At 37.8% G+C, this 19,032-nt stretch overlaps 1 protein-coding gene across 1 annotated transcript in view; it reads right to left on the bottom strand.

Annotated features, from left to right (window-relative positions):
• USH2A (Usher syndrome 2A (autosomal recessive, mild)) overlaps positions 1 to 19,032 on the bottom strand; it is a gene marked incomplete at both ends in the record, with an annotated part of 237,604 nt that overhangs the window by 132,447 nt on the left and 86,125 nt on the right. The window contains 4 exons of the mRNA XM_009070392.1: positions 10,012 to 10,197; positions 12,579 to 12,659; positions 12,800 to 13,003; positions 16,077 to 16,350. Of these exons, the coding sequence (XP_009068640.1) occupies positions 10,012 to 10,197; positions 12,579 to 12,659; positions 12,800 to 13,003; positions 16,077 to 16,350 (745 nt within the window). The remainder of the gene's footprint in view (positions 1 to 10,011; positions 10,198 to 12,578; positions 12,660 to 12,799; positions 13,004 to 16,076; positions 16,351 to 19,032) is intronic.

The raw sequence follows: 19,032 nt of genomic DNA, 5'->3' as shown, positions 1-19,032 counted from the left end.
CCGTGTCAGCCACCAGCTAAGAAAATGTCCCTGTAATCTTCCTGTGACAGAAGAGAAATATTTTTAAGAGCCTTCAAAAATCAGAAAACAAGAAATAATATTTTACTTGAGTGGTTTGGGTTGGAATGGACCTTAAAGATCATCTAGTTCCAACTCCTGCCATGGGTAGGAACACTTTTCACTAGAGCAGGTTGCTCCGAGCCCCATCCAATCTGGCTTTTGACACATACCAGTATAGGACATCTGCAGCTTCTCTGGGCAACATATTCCAGTGCCTCACCATCCCCACAGTAAAGAATATCTTCCCAATATCTAATCTAAACCTGTCCTCTTTCAGTTTAAAGCCATTAGGCCTTGTTCTATCACTACACAGCCTTCCAAGAAGTTCCTTTCCAGCTTTCTTGTATGCCTCCTTTAGGCATTACTATCCCTGTAAAGCAGTAGTATTGGAGTCTACAGTAAATTCTTCAGCACAGAAATTCCATTTGTCCAAAAAAGCACCTTTTTTTTTTTTTTTTTGCATAAGACTTAGCGCAAACCACTTACTTCCAGATCACAGAGGGTTAAACACAGAAAACTATAAAAGGTACTGTTGGGATTACCTTCTGCAAATAAACACAAGGAGAAACCAAATCCCCTAATTCTGAACATTTGCAAGTTCTTGGTTAAGAGGAGCATGGTGTAATAATGTGTATGCCATCTCTTTATTCACTCTGCTGTGCTTTAGGAAGCACTTGAGTTTTATTTGTACATTTCGCACTCTTCTTATGATGCAGTGAATTAATGCTCCTTGCATTTCCTGATGGAAGACATTCTGTGTGATCACCAATGTCTTCAGGCACTGAGCTGCAGCAGCACATATCCAGAAAGATGCCTGTAGCTGTAGAAGGTTTGGATTGGGCTGTTTGGTTTACTTTTGACAAAGTAGAAAGGTTTTATATAAAGCACCTGCAGCACAACAGAGTGCACATTGCATACGCAGATTTATAAAGGGCAGTGAGACTTTGGAAAACAAACAAATAAAATCCAAACAAATAAAATCCAAAACAAATCCTCTTGAAACAGGAGGCTCATGTTAAAAAATTCAGTCAGCACAGGCAGCAACTTAAACAATAATTTTTTTTGTTTCCTAATTAATGGTTTTAATTCCCGTGTACTCTTGCACTATTTTCTTTCAACAAAGAAACAGATGTGCTGCATAGGTAGGCAATAGAAAGTGCACAGATTTTATTTACATACTTCAGCAAACTACTTTTTCTCAGCTGCCATCCTATGTGTTTGGCCAGCATCCACTGTAATCTGTTCTCCTTCATTATGTTAATCTGTGGGCGGAAAGATTTCTGTCATCTTCAAATCGCTTGTACAGCAATGGTAAACACCTTGGCCTGTCTGTAATTGGACAGGTGTCTGCATTGGTGTCACCCGGCTTTTAATTCAATTAAAGAACTGGCTGCTCTGCTCTCATTACCCACTCATTTCCTCTGCACTTTCAGTCAGGCAGTGAAATTTACACTCAGTGCCTGACTATGTTAAAATACGAAGTCAGCAGTCCCATAGCAAAGATCACCACTGATACACGTGAATTAATTTATAGCACAGCAAAATAAATTTTGCACTAAAAAAATAGCCAATGATCCAATGAAGTTGGCTGACAGCTTTAAAAAACTTTCCCTAACTCCTCAATTATCACACTCTCAGACAGGCATCCCTTGTCTATACCAAATAATTGCTGATCTAACTCCATCAGGCTTCCAAAGATGGGATTCTAACAATATTTTGGCCACACTTCCATATATTCTATTAATGCTAACAGTAGAGAAGTAGATAAATTGTCACCTTGATCAGGAGACAGTTAGAGACCTCACCAATATTTAAGAGGGTCAGTCTCCCACATTTGAGATATGAGTCCCTTTCATTCAGCCTGCCACTACAGAGCAGCTGAATCTACCTAGACTCAAAATTTACATCACAGACTATGTTCAAAGCCTTAAAATCCACATGAGGAAGTAGAAATGCTGCATAATTCTAACACACCACTCCTATCTGCCCAAGGAACCTTTGGAAATAAATAAAGTTCTAACACAGACATTTTGACACAGTGACCCCGTGAAACTGAATAATCTCATTTGTTAAATATGAACATAAAGTTAATAGTCTAAAAGAGTGATCTGGAATCATACCTAGAACATTAAGCCTGCTTTATATGCAAACGTAGTATTTAATTCTCTATACTTTTATTTAAATGGTCTTCAATTATTTGCAATATTGAGAGTTGAAGTTTAGAGCTGGGTCAATGAGAAAACCCTAGGTTCATTCTAGAACATAAAAGATAATAACATGACATGGACAACAGAAAAGGGTCAACAATGAATTTATGGTAAAACAGATATGTGGACTAGTCAGTTAGTTGCATCTTTGCATCCACTCCATCATTCTAATGCATGCAGTATATTAGAAGATTAAATATCCAGCTTCTTCCCTCCACTTCTCCATAAAACAGACATTTCTTTTGTTCAGTACCTCTAAAAGGGAGATCTCATACATTTAGGCAGCACAACCAGATTCCACAGCATTCTAGCAGATTCTGAGTAGAAAAGTAGTACTTCTCATCAATGAAAAATAAAAAGAAAAAGGTTTACCACTAAGGTAGGAAGGCTAATATTCCTTTCACAAAAACTGCGAAATAGATTCAAAGGCAGTTACAGTACTACAGCAATTTCCTCTAGTTAAAAGAGTTTTATCACCACAGCTGCCCCACTGTTCCAATCTGTCATCCTACTGTTTCATGAAGTTGCTTCAAAACTCCACCAGGTCTTCAGAGATGAAAAGACACGCTTGCTTATGGCAACTTGTAGAGCTTCTATTCTGCATAATGAATCAGTTAATCAAATATAAATCAAGGTGGGGCTTTTAAAATATATTGATGGAGCCTTCCCATGAAAACAAAACCCTTCACCTACACAGACATCGCACACAAAAAAAAGCTACTTAATATTACAGATGTAACAGAAATACTAATGTTTTCCTCACTTCCAAAAAAAATGCATTCAGGTAAGATGGTGAAAGAGGACTACTTTGAAAGGCAACTTCAAATTTTTTTAGAGGTAAATTTAGCTAATTTGAATCATAACCAGGCATTACTTTCATATGCAACCCAAAAACTCAGCTTTGCTACTGGATACTAAGATTCCCAACTGAGCTTACCACACAAATCCCATTTGTTTCACAAGCTGAGTGTATTTTTTTGCCAAAGGGACCTCTCATTGCCAGATTTTTCCATTTTTTTCCTCCTTAACACTCTACTTCATAAGGACCTCTTTTGAAATTAGAATTGAAACAACGCTTGACTTTATAGATTTACCTTAATTCTTGTTTAAGCTTTAAAAACAAAAACTACCAAATCTGCCCTCCCCAAACCTAAAGACTATTTAGCTAACTTGAATGCCTGAGGTCATACAGCATCTGTCTAACAAAGTCACTTGTGTGTCGAGATGCATCATTGCCACAGTACACTTAATCACAGTCCACCGATCAGAAAAGGAAGTCCTTAACTGACTTTATGTTTTTGACAGATTGTAGCAAAACCTGTTTAAGTACATGTGTCTTCTACATATGCATTTCTGAACTGAAAGCCCATGCACATCAATCTGTCGCATACATCTGCATTTTTAAAGATCTTCTAACATAAGTATAGTATGAGTCATGAAATGTTGAAGAATTACTGAACCTAAGGACACCTATTCCAACCCTTTGGCTTATAAGAACAAACAAAAGTTTTAGTTATTGAATTTAGGTGGCTTGGAAGACCCTTTTTTTTCCCAACAAAAAAAAATTTCATAACAAACCATACACAAGCTCCACTGGCCTTGAAGATGAAATTTAGGTTGCAGTGGTCCAAAGAAACCTGCTACATTCCCCATCACACAGGAAAACTCTCTGGCCACTTCAATTTGCAGAAAACCTTAGCCCAACAGTACAATAATTAACCACAGAAAATACTGGTTCTGTAATATGTATCACTATGTTACCCTTGATCACTCCAAACACTTTCATCATTGCTCATTTTCTGCAGTACGATTAACTCCAAAAGTTTGCAGAAAGAAATACTGTTAACTTTTTTGCAACCTTTTAAAAATATGTCTATAAAAGCATATTAATAACCTTTTCTGTCCTGACAAGCATTAAGAAGTTGACTTCTTTTTATTAATAAAATCATTGGTATGTAGCTAAGAGTTGATGTAATTTTAATAAAATGTCCAGGTTCATTTAATCAAACAATTTGCATTTTGTATGAATAAATTTACACAATAGCATTGGACTGTAAGCAAGATTCATTAAGGTCTAAACTCAACCAAGTTTGAATCTTAATATTGCAGAATATTAATAAAATTTATGTCTTTAAATTCACATACTGAAAAATATGCCACTAGTCTGCTAAATGAAAGGAGATGAGAGTCTACATTCTGCCACTCTGACTTAGAGTCATTAGGAGCTCAAGCACCACCTGGCAACTCACAGAAACCTAATGGGCATAGACAAGTCTATCATCTACCCAATGTTACATTTGCTGCTGCAGCCAGACAGGATCTGAGCAGAGGCTGGGGTGCAGCTTTTGGTATGCTCCTTCAGCTCCTCCCACCCAGAGAGATGTGACTACAGGTGGATGAGCAAGACAGAGACACCAAATCTCATTGCAACACTAAAGGGACAAAACAGGCCAACAATGAGCACCACAGCCCTTATCATTACATGGATCTCAGGGCATGACACCCCTTCATGTGGGAAGGATGTGTATATGCTGAGGCATGGCACTATAAAGCACATGCTCTCATTATTCTGGGAAACATTCAGACATCCTCTGTCATCTATCTGTGCTTCTGACCAAAGGTTACTTCTACAAAGTTATGATCATGAGAAATAATTTACCAGAAAATAGTAACCATTTGACAGCACCTGATGAAGCAGCTCTTGAAAGCTATGTTTTCAATACAAAGTTTCAGCTTTTATTACTTTAAACATTAGTTGCAAGCAAATATATGCTAAATATACCAACACCTGTTTAGTGTGTTACGGCTCTTTGTATTTAAATGAAATGTTTTAGGACATTAGATATTTGTCTCCACTTGGAGTAGGGATTTGGAAGTCCTCCTAGTGCTCTGGCCCTACTTACTTTTAAATCAGTTGGTTTGCAATCCTTTCATAAAAATTTACAAAAATCTGATCAACTGTAGCATGGGAATGTTTTGAGTGCAAAACATTTGTGCAAACCAAGAGCTTTCAAGTAATTTCAAGTGCATGAAAGCATTATCCAAGTAATTCATCAACAGTTTCATGTGGTAAACTCCCCATCTGTGTTAAAGTGCTTAAAGGCTTCACACAGATCAAAGAAGCACAAAGTAAACAGCATTTTCTAAGAGCCACCTCAGAGAGTGAATCCTAAACTCTGTCAGTGGCAATAATCAGGGTGCAGAGGTCAGTCACAGAGCCACAGGCTGCTTAGGCAGTGCTGGCTAAGGCCTGGCAGAGCTCTCCCTGAGCAGGAGAATCTCTCAGCCAGTGGCACTTCCTCAAGCATGGGCATTTGCCAGCCTGGCAATGAGCTTCCCCCAGCCCTGTGGCCCCTCTGTCCAGCTCTGGCTAATGCGTCATGGGCAGGTGGCCCTGTCTCCTCTTCTGAGAGACTCCCTAGCTAGAGCACCTTCAAGCCAAGGCGCAGCCCAGACACTTTGATTAACCATATTAAATCATTAAATTTACTTTTCCTGAGATATTCACCTGCCAAGTACAAAAGACTAAAAGGTGAAAAGTAATTACAAACGTGTCACAAGAAGGATGGAATGGCATCCATGGGCATTCAGTGGGGAAGCTGTTGACACTTTGCTCATTACCATGTGTGCAGCCACAACATCAGCCCTTGGCTATTGTGGCAATGGCACAGGTGAGATGAACTACAAAGCCATACAAACTTGAAAGAGAAATCTGTAAGAGAAATGCCAATTGTTTGTGAATTCTTTTGCAGAATATTTTATTTGAATGTTATGTGCAGGTTTCATTAGCGTTCTTCACTGCCCATAACTGGGAGCCTGAAATTTAGAAGTTTGTCAATCTCCTGAATTCTACAATGAAAGCAATCTGAAAAGCATGAGAGGATTGAGACCAATGGCACAAAATCTGGTTAGAGGCAAGACAGCTGGTGTGTACCCCAGAGGATGATACTGAGGCAAGTAGTATTCAATATCTTCATTAATGGCCCTGATGATGGGAGAAGTGTGAACCCTCAGCAAGTTCATGGATGATACAAAACAGCCACTAAGATGACAAATGGACTGGAGAATGTCTCTTATGAGGAGAGGCTGAGAAAGCTGGGATCAGTTCAGGAAAGAGAAGGCTGAGGGTGACCTATCAATGTGCATAAATACCTGATGGGAGGGAACAAAGAAGAAGCAGCTAGACACTTCTAAGTAGTGCCCAGTGACAGGACAAGTGTCAATGGGAAAAAATTAAAATACATGAATCATTGAATATCCTGAGTAGGAGAGAACCCACAAGGATCATGGGTCATGATGATCTCAGAAGTCTTTTCCAACCTAAATATTCTGTGATCATCGAATCCTACTCCTGGCTCTGCACAGGACAACCCTAAAAATCACACCATGTGTCTGACAGCTTCTTGAGCTCGATAAGGCTTGGTGCTGTTACATTTCCTTGGAGAGAAAATGAAATTCCACCTGAACATGTGAAACCACCTTTTTACTGCAAGGATGGTCAAATACTGCAACAGGCTTCCCACAGAGGTATTTCTCCATGTGTGGAGATATTCAAAACCTGACTGGAAATGGTCCTGGAAAACCTGCTCCAGCTGACCTTCCTTGAGCTGGGGGAATGGACTAGATGTTCTCAAGAGGTCCCTTCCAACCCCAATGATCCTGTGATATTCAGGATTCCAAAGGACAGTAGAAGAAAGAGCAGCTCACAAACCACACTGAAACTGTGTTCTAAAGGTTCTTTCATTTGTTTAAATACTGATTCTGATTTATGTTTCAAATTTTGATGTCAGCTTGTGGAATGCACTGGAATGCAGAGGAAAGCAACACAGACTTTGGGAAAAAATTCTTTGATGCAATGACCGTGTACTTTCCTTATTACTCTGTGAATGTGACCAGCTGTATCCAAAGTGTATTAATGTTACTACATGCCTTTTTGAAGGCCAGATGGGCCAGCAGAGAACTCCTTGAATCCCCAGAATTTGCACTCTAACTTTATACTCTCATCCTAGAATACAAATACTGAACACTATGTTGAAATATATCACCTTATCCAATAAACTCCTAGTTCATCAGTCAGAACCTCATGTTAAGGATTTAAATCTGCTGAATATTCCTTTCTTAGGTGAAAGTGAAAAAACAGTTTGACATTTTGAAGATTGCAAGGGTCAGATTTTGAAGGATTTTGGTTTCTGAAGAGTCAGAAATAGGCATTTGAGACCGGGATTATGATCATTTAAAGACCTACTTTAATATTTTGCTCAGCTTTTCTTCTTGACAAAGGTACAACAGGTTCTTCTGAATTTGACACACTCAGGGCAGCCTTCTGGGAAATGAGTAATGCTATTCATAACTTTTTGTTACTGTGCTCCAATTATAACTCTGAACCCTACTGTAATTTTTCAAAAGAATTTACAGTTTCAGTATAAACCAAAACAGAACACATGGGCCTAAAAAGCTGCAAGGGAAAAAATAAGACAAAGAGGGTTACCAGTGCCCTCAGATACATTGGCAAGCAACAGATTAAGCAGTGCCTAGGCTTGACAAGGGTGCAAATTTGAAGGAAGGCATGGAAAAATACCAGAGTTTCTTCACCAGTGATCCCACTGTGAGGAAAGATAATTTAGCGGGGAAAGACACATTTTTTTTGGCAGTCTCACTTTTGTGGGTAACCAGTTCTCATTGACTATTAACTTGTGCATATGTGTAGGCTTTACTGAAATCAAGGGACAAAGGTAAAATAACTTAAAAATTGGTGATTTAATTTTCATTTTTCTCAGCTCTGACCTCACCATGAGGACATGAACTATCTATTTCATGCAATGCCAAAATTGGAAAATAAATAATTAAACTATTGGCCACCAGTTAGGAAAAACAAGAGGACGCACTCCTTACACACACAAAACTGAATTGGAAAACTCAGTGCCACAGCCAGCTGCAGAAGCCAAAATTATAAATGTACTATGAAAATAAAAGAAGAGAAAGACAATTCTACCACAGACCATTAAGCATGACAGTCCAGATGCAGCTTTCAGCTGAGGAATTCCAGAACCAACCAGCTGAATTTGTATTAACAGGAAGACTCACTCTATGCTTAGCACATTTCCTACACTTTCTTCCTAAGCATCTATAATCTGACATTGTCACAGAGATCAATATATTGATTGAATACAGCCATTCTTAAGTACTTTGGGTCATACGAGTGGACAGCGTGCTGCTGTGACAAAGAAAGCCAACATGATGCTGGGTTGCATCAACAAGGACATCACCAGCAGAGATTAAAGAAGCCATTATCCCACTCTACTCAGTGCTTGTCAGGTCACACCTGGAACACTGTGTTCAGATTTGGTCCCCGCTGTGCAAAAAAGATGTGGACAGGCTGGAGAAGGTCCAGAAAAGGGCCACAAGATGATTAAAGAACTGGGAAGCCTGCCATGTGAGGAAAGGCTGAGAGAATTCAGTTTGTTCAGCCTTGAGAAAAGAAGACCATATCACTGTGTTCCAGTATTTAAAGAGTGGCTACAGAGAAGATGGAGACTCCCTTTTCACAAGGACTAACGAGGAAAAGATGAAGGGTAATGGGTACAAGTTACTCCTGGGGAGATTCCAATTGGACACAAGAGGAAAAATGTTTCCAGTGTGAGCAATCAGCCATTGGACTAAACGTTCCCAGTGAAGTGGTGTATTCCCCAAAACTGGACACTTTTAAGATTCAGCTGGACAGGGCGCTGGGCCATCTTGTCTAGACTGTGCTTTTACCAAGAAAGGCTGGACCCTTCCATGAGCTCCCTTGAAATGTAGTATTGTATGATTCCATGATTTTACTTGGCGTTATTCAACAGCTCTCTGCTGTAATAGACTAAAGAACCAGAATCCATTTATGGTCTCCATTATTATAAATATATGCCTCCTTCTACCTCCTGTAAGCTGAATGCAGATAACCTCTTGATTATCTCTTACTTGTCCAGCCAGGTTTAGACTTTTGCATAACTATGCCACATAATCATGGCACAATGCCAACCAATTTAAACAACATTTTGGTTCTGACCGTCAGCAGTGAATAAGCTATTTAATCCATATGTCCAGCATTTCTTTCTAAAAAAACCTGCATCCCATGGGTAAAAAGACCTAGACTCCAGGAAACAGTTGATGAGCAATGGTTCCTATAGTTCCTGTCCACAACTCACAGCTCAACAGCAACCAAACTCCATAAACCCAAAGCCCCAGATTCCTTCATTCCATAATAACTTACCTCCACATCCCAGTGGTATCAACCATAGCATCTGATTAACACTAATGCATGCTAGTTCCTACTGAAATCAGTTAGGTTTGTATGATCAAAATTAGGCAAGTATATCAAGTGCTTTCATACATCAGGTCAAATAGTATAGTGTGGGACCCCCAATCAGAGTTAATTTAGGTGAACTGGATTGAATAACATAGGAGTTAGAAGAATCACATGTACTAAACAAAAAAAAAACCAAAAAAGCATTTTCCCACAAATCATCAAGAGGTCAGGAAGACAGACCTTAAATCAAATCGCTTTTTAGAATTTGTGTTGTATCTTAATTTCTATTGTTCTTTGAAGTCTGTACATTGCTATGACACAAATAATTACCCTTCCAAACATTATCTATGCTGTGTATACACAAAATGAGACAAGTAGTATTTTATATATCAACAAAAGGAGAAATAAGCATCCTGTGCTATTAGATTTGCCTAAAAAATGGTACTTAACAACATTTACCTGTGAGCATACTAGCATCAGCAAGCTCAGCACTAGTGATGGGTACATGGGGACCATCCGCTTCATATGCTTTCAAAATGTACTTCTCAATTACACCTATGACCCCAGCTGGTTTGTCCCAGGTGACCTCAATGCTGTAACCATTTATACTGTGAACTCTTGAGGGAGTTGGCACATTTTGTGGAACTGTAGAAGGATAAAATAGAAAATAGAGAAAATGGCAGTTTTAAGGAGACTATTGCCCCTATTCTTCACTTTTAATGGCTGCAGTAAATCAGACTCAACCATTAGCATAAATACAATTTATTAGAGTTGTAACTTTTCAGCATTGATTTAATATGACTGCACATCTTGAGCTATTCAGTTTAAGCTATATTTCAAAACCATCAAAACTCCATCTACATAACATTCCTTCTTGTCTTGTTGCAATTTTCCAAAAACATTTCCTGTATCAAACATATTTAAGCATCACTCACAAAGAGAGGAGGTGGATTGTATGTAGCTAAGAAGCTCAGGCTTTGTAACCATACAACTAAATGATGCAAGACAGTACTGCAACAGAGAAGAGTTTGATACTTATCTGTTGTGTGTCTATGCTACAGAATGCCACACCTATGAAAAATTTATAAAAATATGCATTCTCATTTATGGAAGTCCTTCAAAAAATTAAAGCTCTTCAAATTATTTTCCTATTTCCACAATGCCATGCGAGTGTCTTGAGGCAAAGCAGAGATTTTTAAGGCAGTTTTGCAAAATCCTTTGCTTCTGATCATTCCATATTATAAAAAGAAAAAAAAAAAGATAAAAATGATAAAGGAAAATGAAAATATTTTAAAGAACTGGAAAGTCATTTCCATTTTCTATAACCTTTACCTATTTCTTAGATATTATTATACCAAGTAAAGTTCTGGCCAGTAACAGCTTCATCACAGATGACTGCACAAGGGATGCAGAGGAAAGACCCAAGGAACACTATGGCAGGATGATGGATGATGAGTTTGCTGTAAATGCATGTGGACTCCCTAGCCCTGCTGATGATCATTCACTTTGCTCACCATCAAATAACCTATTTTTTTAGCAATTTTATTGTTTAGTTTCATTAAATATAAATGCAGCCTTGTTTTTATGAGTACCAGCATGGAATGTACAAAAATACCTGGAAGTTGTGATTCTTGTGTAAAGCAAGAATGTGATGCTCCGAGAAAGCTTCCATTACTACAGTAATATATTGATTTTATTAGTTATGAAGTGTATCACAGGGCAAGGTAAGGTACTATACAGCAGATGGTCTTCTCATAAGGGATATAACAAAACCAACTCAAAAATAATTAAATAGTGCAATTATTCTCCAGCCCCAGGGAACATGGACTGCTCAATGCTGTGGTCAGCTTGCAAATATAAATTTGTGGCAAACCTTACAGTTGTCAGACAGTTGATATGAAAATATGCATATATATTGTCCCTTCTGGGTGGCACACAAAATTATGACAGCAAGTTGCATAAGAATGCATTTGCAAGTCCAATATTTATGCAGGTATCACACAATTTTTTAAGATCATACACTGAATTACTCGCATCAAAAGAATTCTCAAAAGAATTCTCAAAAGAATTGATGAAATGCAATTAGGCTTCAATTTGAAAAAGAAAGCAAGTTGGCTGAATAAAACATGTAGAATTGTAAATCTTCAAAAACTTACAGGCTTGATGAAGTTTGCAAAAACACCATGCAGAAAAGTTTTTTTTCATTTTCTACATAAGACATATGAAAAATTTGATCTTTAACGCTCAGCAGGTATTATGCTCCTACTTTGAAACCCTCTCCACAAGCCACATGCTGCTTTTCTAGTAAATATTGCCACATTTTCACACGTATTCTGTGTACTACTTGTTAAAAGAATCCTCATTCAGCAGCACCGAGCAGCATACCCATGTGTGGGTCATTTAAAAAAGGAAACTTTCACAAGATCCTCTTGTCCCCAGCAACTACATGGCCTCTCATCTTCCACAGCTTGTGTCTACTACCCCAGCATTACCCTTCTCTACACCCAATTTTGTATCCTTAAGCTAAATATAGGAAAATACAGATTTACTTACTCCAGCCTACTCATGTAACATGAGGTTAGATATGCACATATGAACACAACTCAATGCATGGCTGTACTTACTCAGTTAATGCAGTTCAACCCTTTAACACCCTTTGCTCTCACCTAACTACATAATCTGATGCATCTTCAGAAAATACCTTGAATTACGTGAAGAAAATACTTACCTGAATACTTCATAACTGACGACTGTACTTTGGTACCTGTTCAAAGCATTAAGCAGTTTTGCTTCTCCAGAAACACAATGTGCACTGCTCAAAATTGTTGTAGTGGGATTGTCTCCACAGTGTCACAGAATGGGTAAGGTTGGAAAGGACCACAGTGGGTTGTCTGGTCCAACCTCCCTGCTCAAGCAGGATCATTCTAGAGCACACAATTATGTCCAGACAGTTCTTGAACACCTCCAACCTGACATTAGATAGCTAATGAAAAGTGGGAATAAGTAAATCTTAAAATTATATTTACCTGATTCTCTCGTACGAATGCGGCTCCATGCACTAGATACTGACCCTCCTTCATTTAAGGCAACCACCCGGTAGAGGTATTCTTCAAATAACAGAAAATATAGAGTAGGTAAAAGATTCAAAAAATAAAATAAAAGAAAAAAGAAAACACTGAACATGGCAATACATTAATACAGAATGAAATGAAAATAATATGTTTTATTTAAGGAACCAGTGCACTACCTGTAAATGGTTGTAGACCACGCTCATAAACACTCTGCTCTTTTCCTCGGTACACTAGGATGGAGTCATTTCCCCTGCAGTTAACAGCACTGTCAGTTGATAGGCATCCGTCCAGATTGACTCTGACAGCACTGCTGGACACAGATGCCAAGTTAACGACAGCACCTCGTGTAAATTTAACATCCTTCATGCAACCACCGAAACCTAGCAAACAGTAAGGGATTAGTACCACATAAATAGCTTCAATCATTAAGAAACACTTTTGTTCCTTTCAATTCTATACTTTCAGCATTAAAGACTGTAATGTGAATATGTTGACTTCCAATGTGATATTCTGATTCCACTTTCAAGATAGTAAGCTGGTAAAAATTCTTGGTACTCTAGTGTTGAGTTCCTGCCTTACTGAACTACACTTTCACTGTCAGCAATTCCATCCTACAAGGAAATAGCTTTCTGTTTTCTCTTCTGTCACTTCTCACTTTAAAATTAATACCACAAAAGTGATTCTGACTTTTAAAATCATCTTTCTGCTGCTTGCTAATATTTTGCTAATATATACATTTCCTCAAACTGAGAAGAATATCTAGACTAAAAATACAACTACCTTCAGGAGATCAGATGGAGGTATATCAGTTTTTTCTAATGAAGACAAAACTGGAATGCTGTTTATGAACATATTCTAGAAACATAACCCCAAACTATTTTTTTACAATAAAAAATTTTTATGAACATATTCTAGAAACATAACCCAAACTATTCTTTTACAATAAAAAATTAAAGAAGCTTCATTTTATGTTTATTTCTATACAGACATATTTCTCTCTCTCTGTGTGTGTCTGTGTGTGTAACACCCCTACCAACATTACAAGTATGTTAAGCTAGTTACGTGCAGTTAAAACACCACTACAAAATTCAGGATGCAGTTCTTAAAATTTCTATATACTTCTACTAAAAAGTAGAAATGGATACCGAATAGTTCTCAAATCTGAGTAGTGACTGGTGTTTAGAATAAACCCAAAGTAAAGAGTAACACAACTGAATACTTCATTTAAGAATTAACTTTGTAAATTGGAAATCTGCCTCTCAAAGATCACTGTGCTTTTTAGCTTTGTGAAAGCACCATATTTGCATCTTACATACATTTATTGTCTTTATTACTGCAAGATGGCAGATCAGAGTAGCATTTTTACTTAGCCACCCAAACCAAGAATCCAATGTTTATATGTAGTTCATGCAAAAAGGGATACTGAAGGTGGACACCCATTCTGAATCATCCTCTACAACATCTTCTTTCTCCACTGCACCGGAATTTGGTCAAACCACTCCTTAAAATGAATACATCCTAATTTAAGCTCAACTCCTACTGCACTGTGACCTGCTCAGTTTCTTAGTCAGTCTGTGACAGAGGAAAGAATTAGTCCCAGTCTGCATGGGCATCCCATACATTAGACAAAATGAACAGTTGTTTAATTCGCAGTGACATGCAGACTGTATGATTTATTTTAATACATTATTTTTAGTATATTTTTAGCTACATTTATGACTATTTAAAGATTTGTGAACAATATCAGCCAAGTAATTTTGTTTATTCTCAAGTAGTTGCAGAATAATTAAAGACAGCACAAATTCTCACACATTCCTGCCAGGTACCTTCCTTTTGAACCTCTCATGTGATGGCATGTGATGGGTCATGCAAAGGCCCACATACTCTACCTGAAATTTTTTTAAACAAAGTTGTAACTGACATGGAGGTGAGGTGGAAGGAGAAGGCTGTTTATCCCTAATTTTCTCAGAGCAAAACAACATTACTTTTTTCAAAATTAACTCCCTAGCAACCATTGACTGAGAAAATTTTTTCTAAATATTTAGCAAGTGAGAAAGTCTCCATATTCTATTACTTTACCATTACATCATTGCAGTGCGAAATACAAGTATATAACGTCTAATTTTGCTCATCTAAACCTGCATTTAGGAATGCATGAGAATGTTTTCACCTTCAGATGCTCAATATAAGACGCCATCTTATTTTGCAGCATGCTGAGGAGGCTTGGTGGAAAAGTAATGTTTATTGATGTGCCTTGATATGCACTTCAGACATTCCCTTATAGCTGCTATTTTGCCCTAGATTCTTTGTTCACAGATCTCTTTGCTGCAGGAGTTGTGAATGCATCCACTCACGAGGCTATACCATCTGCTATGAAGCAACCCTGACAGGGTATGACTGGCTAGCTCGTTTGGGCCATAAATATTATGCACATAGAACCTGAAGGAAGATTATATTATATGTGATACCTACAGCTGGAAGAACACTTAAAATAAAACTTTGGAGCTATCTGTGAATGCCAATGCATGGATTTGATTCAAACTATTCTGTAGCTGTGAAATCACAAGGTTTCAATGCAGCTCTGCAGAGCTTACTTGAATGCATGTATTCAGTGTGAGCTCATGGATACCAAGCCACTTACTAAGATTCCCCTGACTGCTACTTATTTGCCCACAGCACCTGCAAAATGCACCGTGACTAGTTTCCAGAGTAATGAAAAAACACATGTAAACAGAGCCAGTTGAATACACACTTTTGGACAGCATTTTCCACAGAATATCCTTTTCTGGAGGCCATTAGTATCAGGCTGCAATTAATGATTCTCTGTTCTCCCTACAAATTTGATCTGCTCCAGAACAGAAGGGTCACAGTGATGGTTATAAATATGATCATCTCCCCTCCTTCTGATAACAAGGAAAAGATCATGGTAATTATGGCCAAAATCCAAATTCAGGAGTTCATATTCACTTGATTTTTTAGACAGAATCACTATTGACTAAAAAAAGGACTTAAAAACTCAACTATTCTTCCGTGTGGCAGCATCCAGCCTCATTACAGTGATTTAAGCTATGTTTACTGTCTTCCACTGCTTTTGTGAGTGAAAAAAAATTTATCAAGTGAAACAAGTTTATCTGAACTGGTTTTCTCTGATGAAGATTTGAGATCATCTGATTAGGCATCTCAGTTTGCCATTTGCCACTTACTCAAGTTCCTCTCCTATCAGTTAGATTGCTTTAGATATCACTGGGTTGGAAGAATTTTTATAGCATTATAAAAGCACCAGCACTAAGTAAAGCTGGATGGGTAGGGATAACTGGTAATTAAAGCAGCACTGGGTGGGAGTAAAAAAAATTATTTTACATACTCATGAATTTCCACTATCAGCAGCTGAATGTCCATCTTGTGCATGACACCAGTTTTTGAAAACATATGTCCTTCTTAGTGTCCTCTTACCTTTTTGTAATCCCAGATCTTTATAAAAACTCCGAATCTTGGGTGGGATTCCTCCTACATAGATAGGTGAGTTTATTTTCAGCTCCTGAACATGGGGTTTGAGCACCTGCTCTCTGAGTTCATTCATACTTGCTGAAATCACAGAGCCCTCCTTGTTCAAGGTGACTTCATTCCACTTTCCATCACAATAAGACAGTCCCAACCAGAGATCCATTTGTGTAAAGACAATGCCAGTTTTAAAAAAGATGTTCAATATTCCACTTTTCAGTTCAATCTATATATTTTAAAACACAAAAAAAAATTGAAAAATACATCAAATACAAAACAGTGACAGAAAGTTATTTTGAAAAACATTATCAAGGGTGTTATGAACAAGATCAATGAACAACAATTTTTTATCTTCAGGATAATATTGTTTACACAAAACATGCTAAATACAGTGCTTCAGTTAATTCAGAATGCAGAAAAATAGATTTTGGTTTTTTGACAACTGACTTTGGCACTAATATAACTAAATAAAAAGAAAAGGCAATGAGCCAGGAATGTTTTGCTTTTTTTCAAGAATGAGGAAACAGTATTTTATCTATCGATTCATTTTTTAGAAGACTGTAACAAGATAATAAGGAAATGAAATGTCAGACCTGATTAAGGTCTTTTTAATTGGCTGGTGAACTCAATTTCAAATTTTTCCAGCGTACATTGATTCTTACATTCATACATTTTATCCTTATTCTTCTAAATCTTGTAAGAAAATAATTGGTTTTGTATGTAATTTTTGAGATTAATATGCCAATTCCCTAATAGAAATACATTTTACTTAAATTTTTCACTGCAGAAGTTTCCAAATGCTTTACTGCAAGACTCTTTATCCTAACTGAATGGAACGTAAGAGGGCTGAGATTGCAAATTGGCACATATAAAGCACTAAACACTTACAGGATGAACTGGTGGTTGAAAAATATGAACACATTCACAAAAAAAGGCATTAATGTTTCTATGCCAAAACCCTATTAAGTGAAATAAAAACTACAGATTTAATATAAATTCTTATCACCGTTATTGACAAACTGACATATTTAGTTTACTGATAATATTAATATTGCAGTGTTTGTAATTGGATTGTATTTCCTTAACAGAGACCCCAACTGGTGAAAGAACTCAGTGCCTGAAGTGCCACAGGCTATGCAGGTCCCATTCCTGAGTGCACACTGGCTTCTTGCTGATGAGACAGAGGGACTTTGTTTCTTTAGGACCACAACTTTTCCTATTGCCGTGAGTTCAGAGCCCTTCATAGCTAAGGACTCTACAATACAGGTGAAGGACTGATTTTGGCATCAGTGCTCATGAGTATAGCTTGAGCAAGCAGACCATTGGACAAGTCACTGCTTTTCTTCTCTGATGAGAATTAATATGGAACACACTGTGCTGGTGTGAAGAAAGCATTCCAGATGCATGACTACAGCAGTATTCCAACAAGCCTGCCAGACCTGGAAGCCAGAGAGAGGGCACGATGTTTGACATAGGGTCACTACTCAGCACAACCCTCTTCCAATTTACTCATCTTGGCATAGTTTTAAAGCAGGCAGTGAATGATGCTTGTGCTTTTTGTGGTGACCTGAACAGACATTTGGACTGCCCAAGTGCAGCTAAAGATAGGGGACCACTGCTCAGTTTCAACTCTTCTGCATGGTGAAGACAAAAAAAGGCTAAGACCTGCATAGATGTAGCATTCTCTGGTACTGAGCATAGGTTTAGAAAAACAACAGAAATATTGTTTGCTTTAGATAAAATTCTAGGACCACTTAAAAAAAAATCTTGATTTTGAATCTGTCCTCAGAAAATACATTATTTCTTTAAACCAAAAATGCATTAAGATCTCGTGCTGTCTCTCAATAGAACAACAGCTCTAAATCCAGTTTAATTCTTAAAAGCATGCTTGCTTTTCAAATTTGGGGTAGAAAATTTCATTAATGCTCTTCTCTATACACACAATTCTTATTTTGATATACCTGAGCATGTAAGGTTGGAATTAGGAAAGCCTGAATCTGGAAGATATGAGGGGCAAGAAGAGCTTCCACAGTCCCACTAGCAGGTTGTGGTATCTCTCTGAGCTTGATACAAGGACTAAAACTGATTAAAAAATGTTATTAATAATCTGGGCAACAGGATGGGGTATACCCTCAACAAGTTTGCAGCTGATAGCAAAAGGGGCTGTCACTGGTATCCTAGACATATAAAGTGGCTTTGAAGAAAAGTACTGAGTCAAGATGGATTAGAAACTGAACACTGGCCAGCCATGTACCCTCAAAATGAAGACCAACATGCATTAGGCTACGTTAGAAAAAAGGTAGGCATTCCAAGGAGATGATTCTTCCCCTCTACTCATCACATATAAGACCATGTCTGGACTACTGTATCCAGTTGTGGACACTGGTATATGAAAGATATTGTGGCACACCAGAGTGCATCCAGTGGAGGGACACCAAGTTGGTGAGGGGTTGGAGTAACTACAGTATGAGCTGAAGCTGAAAGAACAGGGTTTGCTCAGCCTTAGGAGTAAGTGGGAAGAGAAGTTAACTGTACAACTGCCTTATGGGGGGATATAGAGAAGACAGACCCAAACACTTCTCAGAGGTTCACACTGAAAGGATGAGAGGCAAAAGACAAGTTGTAATGAGAGAAACAGTAAGAGATCAATCATAGTAAAAAGCTGGAGAGGGACTCTTTGGGTTGTGTTGTTTTTGTGGTTTTTTTTTTTTTTAGTGATAGGACAAGGGGTAATGGGTGTAAATTGAAAGAACCAGGTTGAATAAAGCCTTGAGCAACCTGGTCTAATGGAAGGTGTTCCTGCCCAAGGCATTGGGGGTTTGGTCTAGATAATCTTTAAGGTTTATTCCAACCCCTTAACATTCTATGATTTTATGATTAGGACTGGTTTGTTTATTTGTTTTTCCCT

The sequence above is a fragment of the Acanthisitta chloris genome, unplaced genomic scaffold (assembly GCF_000695815.1).
Source record: "Acanthisitta chloris isolate BGI_N310 unplaced genomic scaffold, ASM69581v1 scaffold82, whole genome shotgun sequence".
NCBI lineage: Eukaryota > Metazoa > Chordata > Aves > Passeriformes > Acanthisittidae > Acanthisitta > Acanthisitta chloris.
This window is presented reverse-complemented; position numbering and strand designations above follow the sequence as displayed.